The 20448-nt window shown below is 38.0% G+C and overlaps 3 protein-coding genes across 3 annotated transcripts; 1 reads left to right on the top strand and 2 right to left on the bottom strand.

Moving 5' to 3' along the window:
• Positions 1–383: 383 nt before the first annotated feature.
• Positions 384–1325, bottom strand: LOC122200877 (olfactory receptor 51V1-like). The gene has a single exon (XM_042906660.1). It carries the CDS (start codon positions 1323–1325, stop codon positions 384–386), a length of 942 nt encoding a protein of 313 aa, XP_042762594.1.
• Positions 1326–7358: 6033 nt separating this feature from the next.
• Positions 7359–8303, top strand: LOC122201009 (olfactory receptor 51V1-like). The gene has a single exon (XM_042906838.1). It carries the CDS (start codon positions 7359–7361, stop codon positions 8301–8303), a length of 945 nt encoding a protein of 314 aa, XP_042762772.1.
• Positions 8304–19288: 10985 nt separating this feature from the next.
• Positions 19289–20245, bottom strand: LOC122200308 (olfactory receptor 52Z1-like). Its single transcript, XM_042905849.1, has one exon. It carries the CDS (start codon positions 20243–20245, stop codon positions 19289–19291), a length of 957 nt encoding a protein of 318 aa, XP_042761783.1.
• Positions 20246–20448: the final 203 nt, after the last annotated feature.

The raw sequence follows: 20448 nt of genomic DNA, 5'->3' as shown, positions 1-20448 counted from the left end.
ATAGGCATGTTTCCAAAATTTTAGACAGTGGTGTGTCTAAGTGGAATGAAAATATTGTTGAACTGAGGGTCACAATTTTCATATGACAAACATGCTTCAAGAACATGTCAACAAAATGCAAAGACACTTATTATTACATCTATAATGGCCATGATTATCCTATAGCAGACATTCAGAAATCTTTTCTGGAATGTGTATTGGAAAAAGTTAGTTCTATTTTCTCTCTTGAATTAGAACATCTCTTAAGTACCTTAATATCCAAGACCTCATAAAAGAACAAACCCTCCAATAAGTTATTCAAATTGTAAGTTGTTGCACACATGGGAAGTAGCATTACTCTTCTGACCTTAAAATATTCTTGCTGATCAAACCCAAGGGTTTTACTACATTTTCAGGGAACACCACTTCTTCATCCTGCTTCGGATCTGCTGGGTCTTTACACTGTAGATGATTGGATTCATCAGGGGTGGAAAGAGAATATAGATATTGCCCATGAGGACATGAACCGAAGGGGAAAGATGCTTTCCAAAGCGGTGCACCATGGTGAGGCCAATGATGGGGATGTAAAAGACCAGGACAGCACAGATGTGGGACACACAGGTCTGCAAGGACTTGAGCCTCTCCTCGCGGGATGCAATTGCCAGCACTGTGTGCAAGATGAAAACGTAGGAGATGAGAATAAGCACAGCGTCTAACAACAAGGTACAGATCACCAGAGCCAGGGCATAGAGGCTGTTGAAGCGGATGTCAGAGCAGGCAAGCCGGAGCAGGTCCTGGTGCAGGCAGAAAGAGTGGGAGAGGATGTGAGGGCGGCAGTAATGGAAGAACTTCAGGCGAATGATGACGGGGAGAATGGACAAAGCTGCCCTCATCAAAATGGCCACCATGAAGTGAATGACTCTACTGTTAGTCAGGAGGGATGTGTATCTCAGAGGATTGCAGATTGCAGTGAAGCGATCAAAGGCCATGGCAAGAAGGACCCCAGACTCTATGAAGGACAGACCATGGATAAAGTAAGTTTGGGCAATGCAAGCATCTCGACTAACTTCTTGGTTGAGCCCCCACAGGACCCCCAGCACCGTGTGCACTGTGGACAGCCCCATGCACAGGTCAGTGAGGGCCAGCATGGCCAGGAAGTAGAACATGGGCTGGTGCAGGCTGGGCTCTGTCCGGATCACATGCAGCACCATGCAGTTTCCCAGAAAAACCAAGGTATAGATGGAGGAGAAGGGAATGGAAAACCAGGGATAGTACTGGTCCAGGCCAGGGAACCCCTTGAGAATGAATATTGAGGTATTGATAATGGAAGCAGAAGAAGCAGGCATGATTATTTGAAGGTAATGTTCAAGATGAGATCACTATTTACTGACAGTTTTGTCAAACTGTCTGCTGTGTGGTGGCAGTTGAGTCTAACACAGGTCCTCACACTGTAGCACAGGTCAAGCTAATGTAGACGCCAGGGAAGCCCCCTCTCTGGGAGGAGTTACAGCACAGGACGGTCTCACAGGGAAGCTCCTTGGTATCAGGTCTCAGGTTATGGGAGCAAATCAGTGTCCTGACCTTTGTGGGCAAATCAGATCATGCCCTTCATTTGCTTTTAGTCCCTCTGAGCTGCTTACAGGACACACAGCAGGTGACAGTGGCAAAACCATTGAGAGGATAAGGCTGCTCCTGCTCTGCTGTCCCGAGGAAGCCTCTGCACGCTGTCCTGTGGCCAGTGCTTGTGGCACAAGGAGTCAGAAGGCTCCGGTTTATGAGGAAGGAATGAGAGGATTGTGTGGACCGGGTAGACCCAGGCTCCTGGGAGGCACTCTTCCCTCTTGGTGGCTGATGCAAGTGGAAGATTCCACTTGGTCACTGCAGGTTAGCAGTTCCTTGGAATTGAGAGGAAAGGACAACTGGTAGTGTTTCCCGGAGTCCACAGATCTTTTCTATCTTGGAGGGAAGGGGACTCAGTGTGTCAACTGAAAATCTAATACCCACTCAGAAGGAGGCAAGAAGTAAACACCCAAGGGGAAAAGATCATATCAGAATTCTGAGGAATTTTTAGTCTCAGTTTCAGTCTGAAATCAACTAAAATATTTCCATAAGGCTTACATTTGACTTATTCATTGTTTTTCCCTAAATGTCACTTTCACTGTTCACTAAATTCCTCGGTAAACATGTCTCCCTTTCTGAGCCCCTGAGCTACTTTTTGACAGGTATAATATAAAGAACCATATATAAAAATGTTAGGGAAAAGTGCTTCAAAAATGACACAAAACATATTGCTAAAATATTTACTTATGTGTCAGTAATATAAGGTTAATTCTGCATTCATGTATGAAATACTTGAAATATTTTCTCCTCCTCATATTTGTATTATTCACTGGTGCTGTATGTTAAATTATAGGTAGCTACTTCATTCAAATTTAATTTTTTCTTTTGAGATATTTTCAATTTTTTTCCTTGGGGAAAAGTTTTGAGTAGAGCGTAAAGAGCATTTTTGCAAATGATTTAATGATAGATTTTCTACCCAAAGTCCATTGTTTTCTACAATGAAGGTCATTCTTCTACATAACCATAATATAATCATCATCATGAAATTATGGCAATGCTGCCATATTGCTGTCATCAAATTATCAGACCCCAGATAAACTTTCTCAAATTGTACCATCAATGTAGTTGATAGTAAAATAAAATGCAGTTCAGAATCATGTGTGTATTAGTATTCTTATATTTTTACTTTTATTCCCTGTGAAATTTCTTTAGATTTTCCTTGATTTGCATAACTCTTAAACTTTTGAAAGTTACAAGTCATTATAGAATGCTTCTCATCTGAGTGTGTTTGATTCATACTCATGGTTAGATTCAAATTATATAGGAATGTAATGAAGATGAGGTTTTATTCTTTTCATGCATATGTTCAGGCTGTGTGTGGTTTGAATTTGTCCAAACACTGATGATGATCAATTATTTTTTAAAGTAAGGTCTTCCAGGATTCATTACTATAAATTAATATATATTTCCTTTCCCCTTTATTTTTTAAGTTTATTTATTTATTTTGAAAGAGAAAGAGGGGGAGAGAGAGAGAGAGAGAGAGAGAGAGAGAGAGAGAGAAAGAGAACAAGTGAGAGCACAAGCAGAGGAGGGCCAGAGAAAGGGCCAGAGAGAACCTCAAGCAGGCTCTGCACTGTCAGTGTGGAGCCTGACCCAGGGCTTGAACTCACAAACCCTGAGATCATGACCTGAGCTGAAATGAAGAGCTAGGCACGTAACTGACTGAGCCACCCAGGTGATCCATTCCATTCACTTTTAATAAGTATTTTGTAGGAGAGTATTTGAGACTATATAAATGTCTTATAGTCATTGTTTTATATTTTATTCAATAGGTAATTATCAGTCACTATCATTTTTAATATTCAATTTATATTCCAGATTTAGTCAGTGAAAGCACCATAATTTGGCTTTTGTATCTTTTTTACACATATTTTAGCACTTCTTAATTTTTGGTACAATTATGTTTGGTACAATTGGTATATTCAGTGTACTTTCACTACCATGGCCCTATAAACATCCATTTTCACAGAAAGCTAAATCCCCTTTTCTTTCTTTTTTGTTTTTAATGATTATTTTTGAGAGATAGAGTGCAAGTGGGGGACAGACAGAGAGAGAGAGAGAGAGAGAGAGAGAGACAGAATCCAAAGCAGGCTCTAGGCTCCTAGCTGTCAGCACAGAGCCCGATGCAGGGCTCAAACCCACGGATGGCAAGATTGTAATCTGAGCCAAAGTCAGAAGCTTAACCAACTGAGCTACCCAGGTGCCCACTTTTTTTCTTTCTTTTTTTTTTAACGTGTATTTGAGAGAGAGAGAGAGAGAGAGAGAGCAAGCAGGGGAGTGGAAGAGAGAAAGTAAGAGAAAGAAAATCCCAGGCAGGCTCTGCACTGTCAGCACAGAGCTGTGGGCCTTGATCTCACCAACCATGAGATCATGACTGGAGTCAAAATTAAGAGATGGATGCTTAACTGACTGAATCATCCAGGCACCCCCAGATCCCCTTTTCATACAGATTAGTACCTAGAAGTTTAAGAATTACATGCTAGATGGGTCATATCTATTTTCTTTTTTTTTAATGTTTATTTATTTTTGAGAGACAGAGAGAGATAGAGCATGAATGGGGGAGGAGCAGAGAGAGAGACAGAATCCGAAGCAGGCTCCAGGCTCTAAGCTGTCGGCACAGAGCCTGATGTGGGGCTCGAACTCACAAACTGTGAGATCATGACCTGAGCTGAAGTCAGACATTTACCCAACTGAGCCACCCAGGCTCCCCAAATGGGTCATATCTATTGAGGAATCACTGTTTCCAGGCTCTCTCAGAGAATTGAGCTGGGTTTTGCATCTATATGTATTTCTCTATATATATTGAAATCCTTAATGCACACTTACAAGTTAATTCTTTTTTCATGGTTATAAAGTTGCCACAAACACTGAATTAATGAGTACTGAACTATTGCTGCCAAGAAAAATAAAAGGTAAAGAAAAAAGTAACCCTTAGTCACAACGTTTTTTGAGTATAACAGCGTTTTGCATTTAATAGATTTAACAGAAACACTGTGGTATTATATAGGTTCACTTATTCTGTTCTCTCTTAAAAATTGTTCCCTTATCAGTGTCTCTGTGAAACAAGCCAGTCTCATCAGTGTTGAAAACCTGTTCAGGCACAAAACCCTTTACCTGCAGAACATTTATGAGATGTTTTAACTTTCTTCTACAGTTTCCTGAACTGTTGTCTCTGCGCTGCCTGAAGTTGCACATTCTTCATGCCATGTTGCCATTTAAGCACACAAGCCAGCCAGTGCTAGCTGAGTGGGGTTAACATTTTCCTAAACCTAAATTTCTAAATCTCACAACGATCGCCGCTATGCAGTTTTTGTCGGCTGTCATCTCCTGAATCCACAAATGTGGCTGCTTTTTCATTGTTTCCCCTGTTTCACCATGCATTACACACATTACTTTAGCCCTTTCTCAATAATACAGACACATCAGGGAATTTCTTTTCTTTTTTCTGGAAGTACCATATTGTTGATTCATCAACATTGAACTCACGTACAACAGCATTGCAAATCATGTCTGAAGGAAGCTTATGTCGCACATGTATTTTCTCTGCAAGATAGGGACATCACAGCCTTGCACTTAGGAACACAAGACCTTACTTCAGTACTATGCTTGGAGGCCATTTCAAAAAGTGAAATTGGCACCCAAAGCAACAAAAATGTTTAAAATATGGCACCAAATACCCCAGGAAAAGGACAGTTTTTTACAATATAAAATCTGAAACAAAAAGGAAGCATACCCTTCAGTTTTCAGTTTGTTTTGTTTTTATTGTTGTTGCTATAAAAATGGGAGTGATAACTTCCAAAGCCTTTACATGTCAGAACAGAAAGCAGAAGTCTAACAATCTAACTTTGAAATTAAAAAAAAAAATAAAATAATGTCATTATAACTGCATCACCCAAATCAAATATTTGGCATTAAATCTGAAAAAAAAATCACTCAAAATGTTAGAATTAAAACTTCATAATAGTAATGGGAAAAATAAAAAAAATACACAAATTTAAATATATTTCATTTTCATGGATTGGAAGACATGACAAATATCCCCAGTTTTATATTTGGTTCAACATAATCTCAATCAATATCTTGGAAAGTTTTATGCACATATTTACAAGTGTATTGCAATATTTACATGTATAGGTAAAGGAATTATATAGTAGCCGGAACAAATTTGGAGGACTTTGCTGGATTTAAGACTTTTATAAAGCCATAATAATCACAGTAGTGTGGTGTTTAAAAGGATAAACACATAGATTAATACCAGAATAGAGAGGTCAGATAAACCACATATTCAAGTGACTTTTGGCAAAAGTTCAAAGATAAACCAATCAAGAAAGGATAATCTTTTCCAAAGTGGAAGTGCTGAAAGATAAAAATAAACTCGATACCATGTATAAAAATTAACTTAAAATGGATTATAGAACCAAAAGTTAAATGTAAAACTTCTAGGAGAAAACATGAGAAAATGTCATGACCTGGATTTGACGGTTTGTAGATATAATAACAAGAGCATATTCCTTAAAGGAAAAAAACACATATAAATTGGAGTCTGTCAACACTAAAAAAAAAAAAAAAAATTCTGCTACTCTTGCAAAACTTTGTTTTGTAAAAGTCACTGTTAAGAGAAATAAAGGACAATTAACAACCTGAAAATAACTAGTTGCAAATCATGTATCTGTGAAGGATTTTGTAATTTAAATGTGTAAAGAACTCTCCAAACTCAATAAGAACAGAACTTGATCACAAAGGGAAAATTATTTGAAGAAGCACTTCACCAAGAAGTATATATAACAAATAATCATGAGAAAAGATGCAAAAAAATATGATAAAGGATAAACCAAATGATAAACCAAAATGATATATCACTACACATCTACTAATATAGCAAAACAAAAGAAAACAAATAAAAATCTGACCGTACAAAGTATTGGCTTAGATATAGAGGCACTATAATTCTCATACACTCCTGGTCCGAGAGTCAAATGGTACAGTTGCCTGGAAGACACACTGACAAATATTGTCAAAAGTTAAACAAATATGTACCATATGATTTAACTATTCTCTTCCAAGTTATTACCTGACAGAAAGTATTGGTTTTGTACTTTACAGTTTAAAATATCATTTATGTTATATAAAAAATAAGAGATAAAAACATTGTGAAGGTCAGAAAAAGGAGAAATCTTTTTTTTAACAATTTAGAATGTGCAAAAAAAGTTCTGATTCCCCTTAGTTTGTTAGGTTTCTCTTGGCTAAATTGTAATGTTCCCGCAAAGTCAGATTACTTTACTCAGTCTACTTCCTCTGGGATCTTATGGCCCCTTGGGGGTAGAGAAAGAAATAGTTGTGGTAACCAAGAGAAAAATTTAGCAATGCATTTCACATTTTACTGAGGATAATGACAACCATGGCAACAGTACACACAGGTCACATGTTATCTTCCTTCAGGAATAAACAGAGAGTCCCACAAGTCCAGCCCAAATCCAAACCCCATGGACCCAGAAACATCATTGCTTCTGCATAAAACCCCCTGATCTCTTGACACACCTAGTCACTAGTCCTGGAAAAGCTATGACTAGACAATGGATTTTTGCCTTATAGAATACAGAAATAGGTCTCTATTTTTCTGAGTTTACGACACTTAAGGAAATTGTATTATATTGTATTTTATTTTCTTCTCAAAGGCAGACAAACATTGCTGGAAGTTAGGAGATCATAAACTAATCTAATTGTAACATCTCTGTAGAAATATTTTCAATCGTCCACTAATGTCTCCTATCTCTATCTTTAATGTTAATAGTTCCAGATTTATTCTCACTGGTTTTCCTGGCCTAGAAGTTCACTATCTCTGGATCTCCATCCCTTTCTCCTCCATCTATGTCACAGTTTTTCTGGGAAACTGCATGGTGCTGCATGTGATCCGGACAGAGCCCAGCCTGCACCAGCCCATGTTCTACTTCCTGGCCATGCTGGCCCTCACTGACCTGTGCATGGGGCTGTCTACCATGTACACGGTGCTGGGGATCCTGTGGGGATTCGTTCGTGAGATCAGCCTAGATTCCTGCATTGCCCAGTCCTACTTCATCCATGGTTTGTCCTTCATGGAATCCTCTGTCCTCCTTGCTATGGCTTTTGACCGTTACATTGCCATTTGCAACCCACTACGCTATTCTTCCATCCTAACTAATGACAAAATCATGAAAATTGGGGTGACAATCTTATGTAGGAGTTCTTTACTCATACCTCCAGTCATCATTCGTCTAAAGTTCTTAAATTATTGCCGCCCCCACATCCTTTCTCACTCTTTCTGCCTGCACCAAGACTTAATTAGAATGGCCTGTTCAGACATCCGTTTCAACAGCATTTATGGTCTTGCCCTGGTAATTAGCAACCTGTTGTTGGATGCAGTACTCATACTTATCTCCTATATTATGATCTTGCATGCAGTCTTAGCTATTGCATCACGGGAAGAGAGAATCAAGTCCTTGCAGACCTGTGTATCTCACATCTGTGCTGTTTCTGTTTTCTACATCCCAATCATTGGTCTGACTATGGTGCATCGCTTTGGGAAACACCTCTCACCATGGGTACATGTCCTCCTGGGCAACATCTATATCCTTTTCCCACCCTTGATGAACCCCATTATTTACAGTATCAAGACCCAACAAATACGAAGAAGAGTCCAGAGATTGTTTAATTTCAAAAAATTTTAAGTCTTGAGATCAAATGCAAATTTATTTAAAAGTCCACAAGTGAAGCTCAAAAGGGGAAGGGTGAGTAAATAATTATAAATATATTTCATGACTTCTATTTGTATGTTTTCTATGTTACTCCCTCTCCATTTTCCCCACAACCGTCATAAGTCAGTGAAACTGATATAGGTTATATTGTGATCAGTTTTATAAATTGGAAAGTATATATAAAATGGGCTGAGAATCATATTAATGAATAAGGCAGATTCACTATTAAAATGTATATCTCACTATATCCAATTGAGTGAAGATGGTTTGGCATCCACTCATTACAGAAAACATAAATTTTACTTATTAAGTAGTTTAAGTAATTACTAAAGGATCAACAATGACCTTAGTCCACTTCCACTACTCTAGGCAACATTCTTGTTTATTATTTAGACATTCTACCTGCTATACAGTTTAGCCACTGTAAAATATATGGTCATGTAATTGGATCATGTAAAAAAGTAGTGAGACAAACAGCAAAAAACTAACCTTGGTGTCAGGTTATCTGCCAGCCAAACAGTCTTTCCCTACTCCCTTCCTACAATCAGTAACTGAACTAGGGATACTGACAAATAGTAAATACCAGGGTAGAAATAGACTTTTGTGATTAGTTTCTTTAATCATATAATATAAAACAAGTACCATTTGAAAATCATTTGAAAATGATTCCTATGAGTCCATATCTCATTTAAATTTCCTGTTCTAGTTAAAAAAAAAAAAAAGAGAGGGGCGCCTGGGTGGCTCAGTCGGTTGGGCGTCCGACTTCGGCTCAGGTCATGATCTCGCGGTCCGTGGGTTCGAGCCCTGCATCGGGCTCTGTGCTGACAGCTCAGAGCCTGGAGCCTGTTTCAGATTCTGTGTCTCCCTCTCTCTCTGACCCTCCCCCGTTCATGCTCTGTCTCTCTCTGTCTCAAAAATAAATAAACGTTAAAAAAAATTTAAAAAAAAAAAAGAGAAGGAAAGCATACAGTGTCACTATGGCCAACTGATATAAATATATTTCTAAGGTATCTCACCATCAAGAACCTGTGGTAGACACTATTTTTGTTACATATATGAATAGTTTAAAACATATAAAAGTTAAATGATATGGAAGTAGTAGGTGATGGAATTTGGATATATTCTCTTGTTTTAGTTCAAATCACATGACATTTTTATTCTTATCTTCTTTCTGTACTTTTTAATATGAAGTTTACTAAATGGCTATGCAGCCAACATAAAAATATTTATCTCATAATAAAAGTAGAAAGATCACCAAAGCAAATCATGGATGGCAAATAAAGTGTACATATTTGGACTGTTGATATGTGTACATTTCCCCAAAATATTGTTGCTACCATTGTGTTTATACAATCTACTTAATATATATAAGGTAAGTTTTTTTGAGGTATACTTACAAATAGTAATTCACTGTTTTGATGTGCATGTGAAGTTTGATGAGTTCTGAAAAATACTTCTAGTCATGTAACCACCACAATCAAGATGTGGAATATTACTGTCACTCACAAAAATTCCCTTTTATCTCTTTGTGTTCACTCTTTATCCACAACCCCAGGTTCTGGAAATCACTAAGTTGATCTGTCATTCAGTTTGTCTTTAAGAGAAGATCGTGTAAATTAAATGATAAAGAATGTAATCTTTATGTCTGGATTCTTTCACTTGCAAAAATCCTCTTGAGATTCCCTCTTGTTATCTGTATGCACAGTTTACTTTTATTGTTGATTCTTATTCCATTTTATCACAGATAATAAGCTGTTTATTCATTTATTTGCAGATGGACATTTTAGTGTTTTACAGATTTGATTTTGAATAAAGCTACTATGAACATGTATTTTCCCCAAGTTAGACTTTATTTTTGATGCTTGCATATTTACGTTGAATAATACAACACTCATCACAGTAATAATCATTATCATAATCATCACCATAAAAATAATATTTAGTTTATATTTACCAGATGCCTATTTTATGCTAGGCATCATGGACACACTACCTTCATAGTCATTCTCATTATTGATCTTTAGAGTCAATCTACAGGGTAGACTATAATTATTCAATTTTGCAGATAAGCAACATAAATAAAGGCATTTTAACTTACTAGAAGATAACAGTGGGGAGATATAGTTTCACACCACTTTTACCTCTATTATTTCGATTTCATTTGACATCACACTTATTTTTTTTAACTTGTTTTATTTTTTATTTTTTTTAAATTTACATCCAAATTAGTTAGCATATAGTGCAACAATGATTTCAGGAGTAGATTCCTTAGTGACCCTTACCCATTTAGCCCATCCTCCCTCCCCCAACCCCTCCTGTAACCCTCAGTTTATTCTCCATATTTATGAGTCTCTTCTGTTTTGTCCCCCTCCCTGTTTTTAATATTATTTTTGTTTCCCTTCACTTATGTTCATCTATTTTGTCTCTTAAAGTACTCATATGAGTGAAATCATAAGATTTTTGTCTTTCTCTGACTAATTTCACTTAGCGTAATACTCTCCAGTTCCATCCACATAGTTGCAAATGGCAAGATTTCATTCTTTTTGACTGCCGAGTAATACTCCAGTGTGTGTGTGTGTGTGTGTGTGTGTGTGTGTGTGTGTGTATCTCCATTCATCCATCCATCAATGGACATTTGGGCCCTTTCCATACTTTGGCTATTGTTAATAGTGCTGCTATAAACATGGGGGTGAATGTGTCCCTTCCAAACAGCCCACTTGTATCCCGTGGATAAATGCCTAGTAGTGCAATTGCTGGGTCATAGGGTAGTTCTATTTTTAGGTTTTTGAGGAATCTTCAAAACCTTGAAGGTTTTGAGGAATCTTCATACTGTTTTCCAGAGAGGCTGCACCAGCTTGCATTCCCACCAACAATGCAAAAGAGATCCTCTTTCTCTGCATGCTCGCAAACATCTGCTGTTGCCTGAGTTGTTAATGTGAGCCATTCTGACAGATGTAAGGTGGTATCTCATTGTGGTTTTGATTTGTATTTCCCTGATGATGAGTGATGTTGAGCATTTTTTCATGTGTAGGTTGGCCATCTGGATGTCTTCCTTAGAGAAATGTCTATTCATGTCTTTTGCCCATTTCTTCACTGGATTATTTGTTTTTTGGGTGTTGAGTTTGATAAGTTCTTTGTAGAATTTGGATACTAACCCTTTATCTGATATGTCACTTGAAAATATCTTCTCCCATTCTGTCAGTTGCCTTTTAGTTTTGCTGATTGTTTCCTTCACTGTGCAGAAGCTTTTTATTTTGATGAGGTCTCACTAGTTCATTTTTGCTTTTGTTTCCCTTGCCTCTGGAGACATGTTGAGTAAGAAGTTTCTATGGCCAAGACCAAAGAGGTTTTTGCCTGCTTTCTCCTCGAGGATTTTGATGGCTTCCTGTCTCACATTTAGGTCTTTCATCCATTTTGAGTTTATTTTTGTGAATGGGGTAAGAAAGTGGTCCAGGTTCATTCATCTGCATATTGCTGTCCAGTTTCCCCAGCACCACTTGCTAAAGAGAGTGTCTTTACTCCACTGGATATTCTTTCCTGCTTTGTCAAAGATTAGATGGCCAAACATTTGTAGGTCCATTTCTGGGTTCTCTATTCTGTTCCAGTGATCTGAGTGTCTGCTCTTGTGCCAGTACCATACTGTCTTGATGATTACAGCTTGGTAGTATAGCTTGAAGTCTGGAATTGTGGTGTCTCCTGCTTTGGTTTTCTTTTTCAAGATCGCTTTGGCTATTCGGGGTCTTTTCTGGTTCCATACAAATTTTAGGATTATTTGTTCTAGCTCTGTGAAAAATTCTGGTGTTATTTAGATAGGGATAGCATTGAATATGTAGATTGCTTTGGGTAGTATCGACATTTTAACAATATTTGTTCTTCCTATCCAGGAGCATGGAATCTTTTTCCATTTTTTTTTTTTTGTCTTCTTCAATCTCTTTAATAAGTTTTCTATAGTTTTCAGTGTATAGATTTTTCACCTCTTTGGTTAGATTTATTCCTAGGTATTTTATGTTTTTGTGTGCAACTGTAAATGGGATCAATTCCTTGATTTCTCTTTCTTTCATTTCATTGTTGGTGTATAGGAATGCAACTGATTTCTGTGCATTGATTTTATAGCCTTCAACTTTGCTGAATTCATGAATCAATTCTAGAAGTTTTTTTGTAGAATCTTTTGGGTTTTCCATATAGAGTGTCATGTCATCTGCAAAGAGTGAAATTTGACCTCCTCCTGGCTGATTTGGATGCCTTTATTTCTTTGTGTTGTCTGATTGCAGAGGCTAAGATTTCCAATACTATGTTGAATAACAGTGGTGAGAGTGGACATCCCTGTCTTGTTCCTGACTTTAGGGGGAAAGCTCTCAGTTTTTCTCCATTGAGGATGATATTATCATTGGGTCAGTCGTTTATGGCTTTTATCATCTCGAGGTATGCTCCTTCTATCCCTACTTTCTTGAGGGTTTTTATGAAGAAAGGATGCTGTATTTTGTCAAATGCTTTCTCTGCGTCTATTTAGAGGATCATATGGTTCTTGTCCTTTCTTTTATTGATGTGATGAATCACGTTAATTGTTTTGCAGATATTGAACCAGCCCTGCATCCCAGGTATAAATCCCACTTGGTCGTGGTGAATAATTTTTTTAATGTATTGTTGGAGCCAGTTGGCTAATATCTTGTTAAGGATTTTTGCATCCATGTTCATCAGGGAAATTGGTCTATTGTTCTCCTTTTTAGTGGGGTCTCTGTCTGGTTTTGGAATCCAGGTAATGCTGGCCTCATAGAAAGAGTTTGGAAGTCTTCCTTCCGTTTCTATTTTTTGGAACAGTTTCAAGAGAATAGGTGTTAACTCTTCCTTAAATGTTTGGTAGAATTCCCCTGGAAAGCCATCTGGCCCTGAACTCTTATTTTTTTGGCAGATTTTTGATTACTAATTTGATTTCCTTACTGGTTATGCGTCTGTTCAAATTTTCTATTTCTTCCTGTTTCCATTTTGGTAATGTATATGTTTCTAGGAATTTCTCCATTTCTTCCAGATTTCCCATTTTGATGGCATATGATTGCTCATAATATTCTCTTATTATTGTTTTTATTTCTTCTGTGTTGGTTGTGATCTCTCGTCTTTCATTCCTGATATTATTTATTTGGGTCCTTTCCTTTTTCTTCTTGATCAAACTGGCTAGTGGTTTATCAATTCTGTTAATTCTTTCAAAGAACCAGATTATGGTTTCATTAATCTGTTCTACTGTTTTTTTGGTTTCCATAGCATTAATTTCTGCTCTAATCTTTATTATTTCCTGTCTTCTGCTGGTTTTGGGTTTTATTTGCCATTTTTTTTCCAGCTCCTTAAGGCATAAGTTTAGGTGGTATATCTGAGATCTTTCTTCCTTCTTTAGGAAGGCCTGGATTGCTATATACTTTCCTGTTATGACTGCCTTTGCTGCGTCCCAGAGGTTTTGGGTTGTGGCGTTATCATTTTCAGTGACTTCCATATACTTTTTGATTTCCTCTTTCACTGCTTGGTTAGCCCATTCATTCTTTAGTAAGATGTTCTTTAGTCTCCAAGTATTTGTTACCTTTCCAAATTTTTCTTGTGGTTGATTTTGAGTTTCATAGCGCTGTGGTCTGAAAATATGCATAGTATGATCTCGATCTTTTTGTACTTACTTAGGGCTGATTTGTGTCCCAGTATATGTTCTATTCTGGAGAATGTTCAATGTGCACTGGAGAAGAATGTATATTCTGCTGCTTTAGGATGAAATGTTCTGAATATACCTGTTAAGTCCATCTGGTCCAGTGTGTCATTCAAAGCCATTGTTTTCTTGTTGTTTTTTTGGTTAGATGATCTGTCCATTGCTGTGAGTGGGGTGTTGAAGACTCCTACTATTATGGTATTATTATCAATGAGTTTTTTTATGTTTGTGATTAATTGATTTGTATATTTGGGTGCTTCCACATTGGGCACATAAATGTTTACAATTGTTAGGTCTTCTTGGTGGATAGACCCCTTGATTATGATATAATGCGCTTCTGCATCTCTTGATACAGTCTTTATTTTAAATTCTAGATTGTCTGATAGAAGTATGGCTACTACATCTTTCTTTTGTTGACAATTATCCTGATAGATGGTTCTACATCCCTTTATTTTCAATCTGTAGCTGTCTTTAGCTCTAAAGTGGGTCTCTTGTAAACAGCATATAGATGGGTCTTGTTTTCTTATCTATTCTGTTACCCTATGTCTTTTGATTGGAGCATTGAGACCATTGACATTTAGAGTGAGTACTGAAAGATATGGATTTATTGCCTTTATGATGCTTGTGGGGTTGTAGTTTCTGGTGGTTTTCTCTCATCCTTCCTAATCTTTGTTGCTCTTGGTCTTTATTTATTCATTTTTTAAAATATTTTCATCTTTCTCCCCTCAGAGAGTCCCCCTTAAATTTTCTTGCAGGGCTGGTTTAGTGGTCACAAACTCCTTTAATTTTTGTTTGTCTGGGAAACATTTTATCTCTCTTCCTCTTTTGAATGACAGCCTTGCTGGATAAAGAATTCTTGGCTGCATATTTTTCTGATTCAGCACATTGAATATATCCTGCAACTCCTTCCTGGCCTGCCAAGTTTCTGTGGATAGGTCTGCTGTAAACCTGATCTGTCTTCCCTTGTAGGTTAAGGACTTTTTTCCCCCCTTGTTGCTTTTATGATTCTCTCCTTGCCTGAGTATTTTGTGAATTTGACTATGATATGCCTTGTTGATGATCGGTTTTTGTTGAGTCTCATGGGGGGGGGGGTCCTCTGTGCTTCCTGGATTTTGATGTCTGTGTCTTTCCCCAGGTTAGGAAAGTTTTCTGCTATGATTTGCTCACATAACCCTTCTACCCCTATTTCTCTCTCTTCCTCTTCTGGGACCCCTATGATTCTGATGTTGTTCCTTTTGAATGAGTCACTGATTTCTCTAATTCTTAAATCGTGCTCTTTTGCCTCAATCTCCCTCTTTTTTTCCCCTTCATTATTCTCTATAAGGTTGTCCTCTATATCTCTGATTCTCTGTTTTGCCTCATGCATCCTTGCTGCTGCTGCATCCATCCATAATTGCAGCTCAGGTACAGCATTTTTAATTTCATTCTGGCTATTTTTTACTTCTTTTATCTCTGCAGAAAGGGATTCTAATCTATTTTCAACTCCAGCTTGTATTCTTATTTTTGTTATTTTAAATTCTGGTTCAGACATCTTGCATGTACCTGTGTTGGTTAAATCCCTGGCTCTCATTTCTTCGTGCTCTTCCTTTTGGGTTGAATTCCTTCGTTTTGTCATTTTGAAGGGAGAAAAGGAATTAATGAGGTAGAAAAATTAAAGTTAAAAAATTAAAATTAAAAAAAATTAAAATTAAAAAATTAAAATCACACACACACACACACACACACACACAAATCTAATAAATGATGCTAGATCCTAGGTGTGTTTTGGTCTGCATGTTGAGAATGGTTTGACAGAGTAGAGGAAAAAAAGGGGGGGGGATGAAATCATTTGAGAATTTGAAAAAATGAATACACTGAATTAGGCTGAAATGAGATGATGGGAGTAAAATAGAATTTGAAAAAAAATTACACAAAAGTAAAGAATATAGTAGAAAAAATTAAAAAAATATATTTTTAATAAAAATTAAAAATAAAAATGTACTTTTCTCATTCTGTATTCAAGAAAGAGAAAAGTTGTGTAAAAGGGGAAAAAAAGATAGAAAATTGAACAGATGGACCTGCTAAGAGATTGAAATACAACTGAAATTACTGTTTTCTCCTAGAAGTCAGACTATGTAGCGCTTTATAGTTCATAAACGAAGTAGGCGGTGAGACTTGTGGTCTTCAAGAGCAAGGTTGGCTCAGTTGGGCGGGGACTCAGTGTAACAGCTGTTCTCCAGTAGATGGTGCTGCTAGCCTACTGGGGTGGATTGTTGCGGTGCTTGTAGGTGCATATGCGCATGCCCGGGAGTGTTGAAAATGGTGTCACCCAGCTATCCTGTCTTTAGTATCAGAACTCAGTTCTCCCAGTTCAGCAATCGTGCACTGTCCTCTGTCTTCAGCTTTCGTCCACTCCACTTCTTCACTGTCCATGACCAAGCCCCAGGCAGCACCTCTTTCCCCAGTTTTGTCTCAGATGTGGCTGCTTTCCCTGGCCCCTTACTTCTGAGGGACTGTGGCTTTGACCCATTCTGCAGGGTCTCACTGAGCAATGGCTGAATGAGCAATGGCTGAATGTCGGCTACACCCGGGAATGCTTGCTGTACCCTGCTGCTGCCGATGCCCAAGACTGCAGCCAGGTGGCAGCCCACCCCAGAAAAAGTTCACAAGATAGCATACTAGCAGATTTTCAGGGATTATGGAAAAATCACAACACACATCTGGCACCAGTCTTCACCTTTAACCACCTTGTTCCAGCACCAGTGAATGTGGCCATTTTCTGTGGTCTGCTGGGACCAAGTGGCTTCAACAGTCTCCACCAAATGTCCTTCCAGCAGTGGAACTGCTTTTCCCCATGTGGTCCGAGAACCTCCTGGACCCCACTCTGCTCCTGGGGTTCCACCCTTCTCACCAGAGCACCACCAGATATCGAGCTGCAGGGTTTCAGACTCTGCCTGCCCCCTGTTTACAGTCTGAATGGAATTTAAACCCTCTCCTTTCTCCTTTCTCCCTTTTTAGTTTAGTCCTTGTGGCTGTTTCCAATTTTCTGCTTTCTCTCCAGCTGCTTTTGGGAGGGGTGCTTTTCCCGTCTTCTGCCCCCTTCCCCCAGTCTCTGTCCTCTCTCTGCCTGCAAAAGCGGCTCCCTGCCCGCCGCCAGCGTCTCACTCCCAAAGTTCACCTCTCCCTGCCATATACCTGCTGAATCCTGTGGTTCAGGTTGTGCAGATTGTTGTGTTAATCTTCCAATCAGTTTTCTAGGTGTGTAGGATGGTTTAGTGTTGGTCTGGCTTTATTTCATGGATGCAAGACACACAAAAAACTTCCATGCTGTTCCACCATCTTGGCTCCTCTTGACATCACACTTATATCTCCATTTTTCAACTTGTTTTTGTTGGCGGTCATGTTCATGACATGGGTTAACAATTTTAAATAGTACATCAATGTAAATTTAGGTTTTCAAACAATTTACCAGTTGAAACAATTATTTAATAGGCTGTTCTTTTCTCAGCCAGTTTTGATACACAAAATCTTATGCAATAGGCTTTGTACTTTATACTCAAAAAGTCCAATGGTTATCTGAAACTCCAACTTCCCACTTACAGGTCAATTAAAGTTTTTGAGTTTAAGAAATATGCTTTCTGTGGCATCATGTAATCTGTCAGTAACTTTTCTGTCAATTTGAAATTGATATTCTCCCACACAATTCCCTTATCATCTGTTTTCAAGGGGAAGTCAACAATCCAGACAACACTGAGGGACTGGATGTGAGAACTGGATGGGCCCCTTGTCTATGTCTGTGTACTTAGCTGAGCCTTGTTAAATGAACCTTATCCTACCTCCTCACTCTGTGTAGGCCTCTATCCTTTCCGCAGCCTTTGCTGAAATTTGATTATTGTCTCTTGGATCCCACTTAGCGAGGCATCTGAAATGTTGGATCTAATCAATAAGCCTTGAAACCTGACCCATTTTCTCTTACTTTGCTGACTCTAACGTTTGTGTCTATGGCTCTTGGCTATGGAGCCACTTTTCCCTTAGCCAAAGCCTCTCCCTTTTCAACTTCATGAGTCAGCATTCACCATGATCTTTGTGTTCCCCACAGTGCCGTAAAGAACTCCTACATTCATCTGTTGCTCCTGTGGAACGAGAGGAAACCAGTTCACTGACTGAACATGCCACATGGTCATTTTCACTCTAATGCTGTTCTCCCATGTGGCATGAGACAATTTGTTAAGAAATCTCCGTCAGATACTTAAGTAGGAAATAAGGTATTCCTCTTCCACTGCTTTTCACTTTCGTCTCTAAATTCATTGGGTTTCTATCTTTTTATTTTGTATGCCCTGATACTTTGAATGAATACCGAGAATGTGAAGCTGAAACTTGGACTTTATCTTCCTTTTTCTCCATTCCTACCTGTGTCTCTCCCCCATCTCATGCTGGAAGGGGTTCTGCTACTCCTTTTTTGTTTCTAAAAGGAACTTCCTCTGCAGTCAAACCTCCTTCTTCCTTACCATGTTCTACTGGTACTTTTTAACAGAAGCATTTAATGACAGTAGGCTCTAGTGGAAGAAAATAAAAATGTATAGTTTTCAAAAGGAATTTTTGTGGTATTTCATATATATATACATATATATATATATATATATATATATATACACATACATATGGGATATATTTCAATGTGTGTTATGCACAGTTTAGAAGCTTTGTGTAAATCATCTTATTTAATACTTTCAACAACCTTATAAAATATGAAATATTTTAAGCTCAATATAAAGCTAAAGAAGCCCAGAAAGGGTAAATACTCTTTATAAAGATGAGACATCTAAAATTCAAATCTTGAACCTAGAGCCCAACTACTCAACTGATAGATCACAATGCTAAATATATAAGTATTATTTTCTCTGAAATACAAAGATAATATGGGAAAATAGGCTGAAAACCTGTTAAGTTGATTTAGCAATTTGTTTTTTCTATTTTTTTAGTGGGTGGGTTGTGTTTTTACTTTTCCTGTTTTTCTGTATCAATATGAAATTGAAGATAACTATTGAGTTATTGTGTTTTAAGTCTGTTGTAACTGAACTCACATTTACACAGAATCTCAAATGCCCTTGGTCTGATACTGTCCTGAACAAAAGCAACAATTAATTAATTAATTAATTATGATGTAAAATTATCTCAAAAATTTACTGTTATCATTCTACCCTAATGCTGGCATGATATAAGATGTCTGATATAATTTTAAGTACTCTTCAATTATTTACATAGAAAAATGAAAAATTGAGCTGGATAGTCTACATCAGCAGAATTTATTGCTCACAGAAAAGACATGGACAAACTTCTCCTGAACTTTCTTGGTCTTAACTCCATAAATGATGGGATTGAGAGTGGGTGGTACCACCACATAAAGATTGGCAAGGGGGATATGTACATGGAGTGGTATATGGTGGCCCCCAAATCGGTGAGCAAAGAATGAAAAAAAGGCTGGAGTATAGAACAGCAGGATAACACAGACATGGGAGCCACAAGTACCCAGAGTCTTGAGTCGGGCATCTTGGGAAGGAATTCTAAAAACAGTACAGAGTATAAGGGCATAGGAGACAATGATAAGCACCACATCCAGGCATGTAGAAAATAGGGCCACAATCACCCCATAGTAGATGTTGATTTTGATGCTATCACAGGCTAGCCTGGCAATGCCCATATGTTCACAATATGAGTGATGAATAATATTCCTCCCACAGTAAGCAAGCCGATAAACCAGAAAAACCAAGGGGAAGCAGATGAAGAAACTCCTGATCACAGATGCAATGCCCATTTTTCCAATGACTGAGGGGGTTAGAATTGTGGTATATCTTAGTGGATGGCAGATGGCTACATAGCGGTCAAATGCCATGGCCAGCAATATGGCAGACTCTGCCACAAAGATGAAGTGGAGAAAAAACATTTGGGACACACAGCAACCAAAAGAAATACCCCCATCTTGGAACCAGAAGATTGCTAGCATCTTTGGTGTGGTGACTGTGGAGAGAAAGATATCTGCCAGGGCTAACATGGACAAGAAAAAGTACATGGGTTCATGAAGACTGCGTTCAGTGAAGATCAGGAATAATAAGAAGGTGTTGCCTAAAACAGAAACTATGTACATGAAACAGATGGGAATGGAGATCCATATGTGTGCATATTCCAGTCCTGGGATCCCAGTCATGGTATACCAAATATCTCTAAGGTTGGTGTGGTTTGAAGAGATTGTCATCTTTTACTCTGTCCTCTGACACTGGACTGGAATGGAAAAAGAGAGAGACAGAGTGAAAAATCATAGTTATTTCATCTGGTTTGAGTATGAATCTTGGCATTGCAATACAGTTATTGCTTTAAGAAAGGATTGGTAGTAAGTAATGGTTCAAAGATGACAAGCCAGATAGGCTTCATTGACATGAAAGTTACCATGATCTTATA

The sequence above is a fragment of the Panthera leo genome, chromosome D1, assembly GCF_018350215.1.
Source record: "Panthera leo isolate Ple1 chromosome D1, P.leo_Ple1_pat1.1, whole genome shotgun sequence".
Classification (NCBI taxonomy): Eukaryota; Metazoa; Chordata; class Mammalia; order Carnivora; family Felidae; genus Panthera; species Panthera leo.
This window is presented reverse-complemented; position numbering and strand designations above follow the sequence as displayed.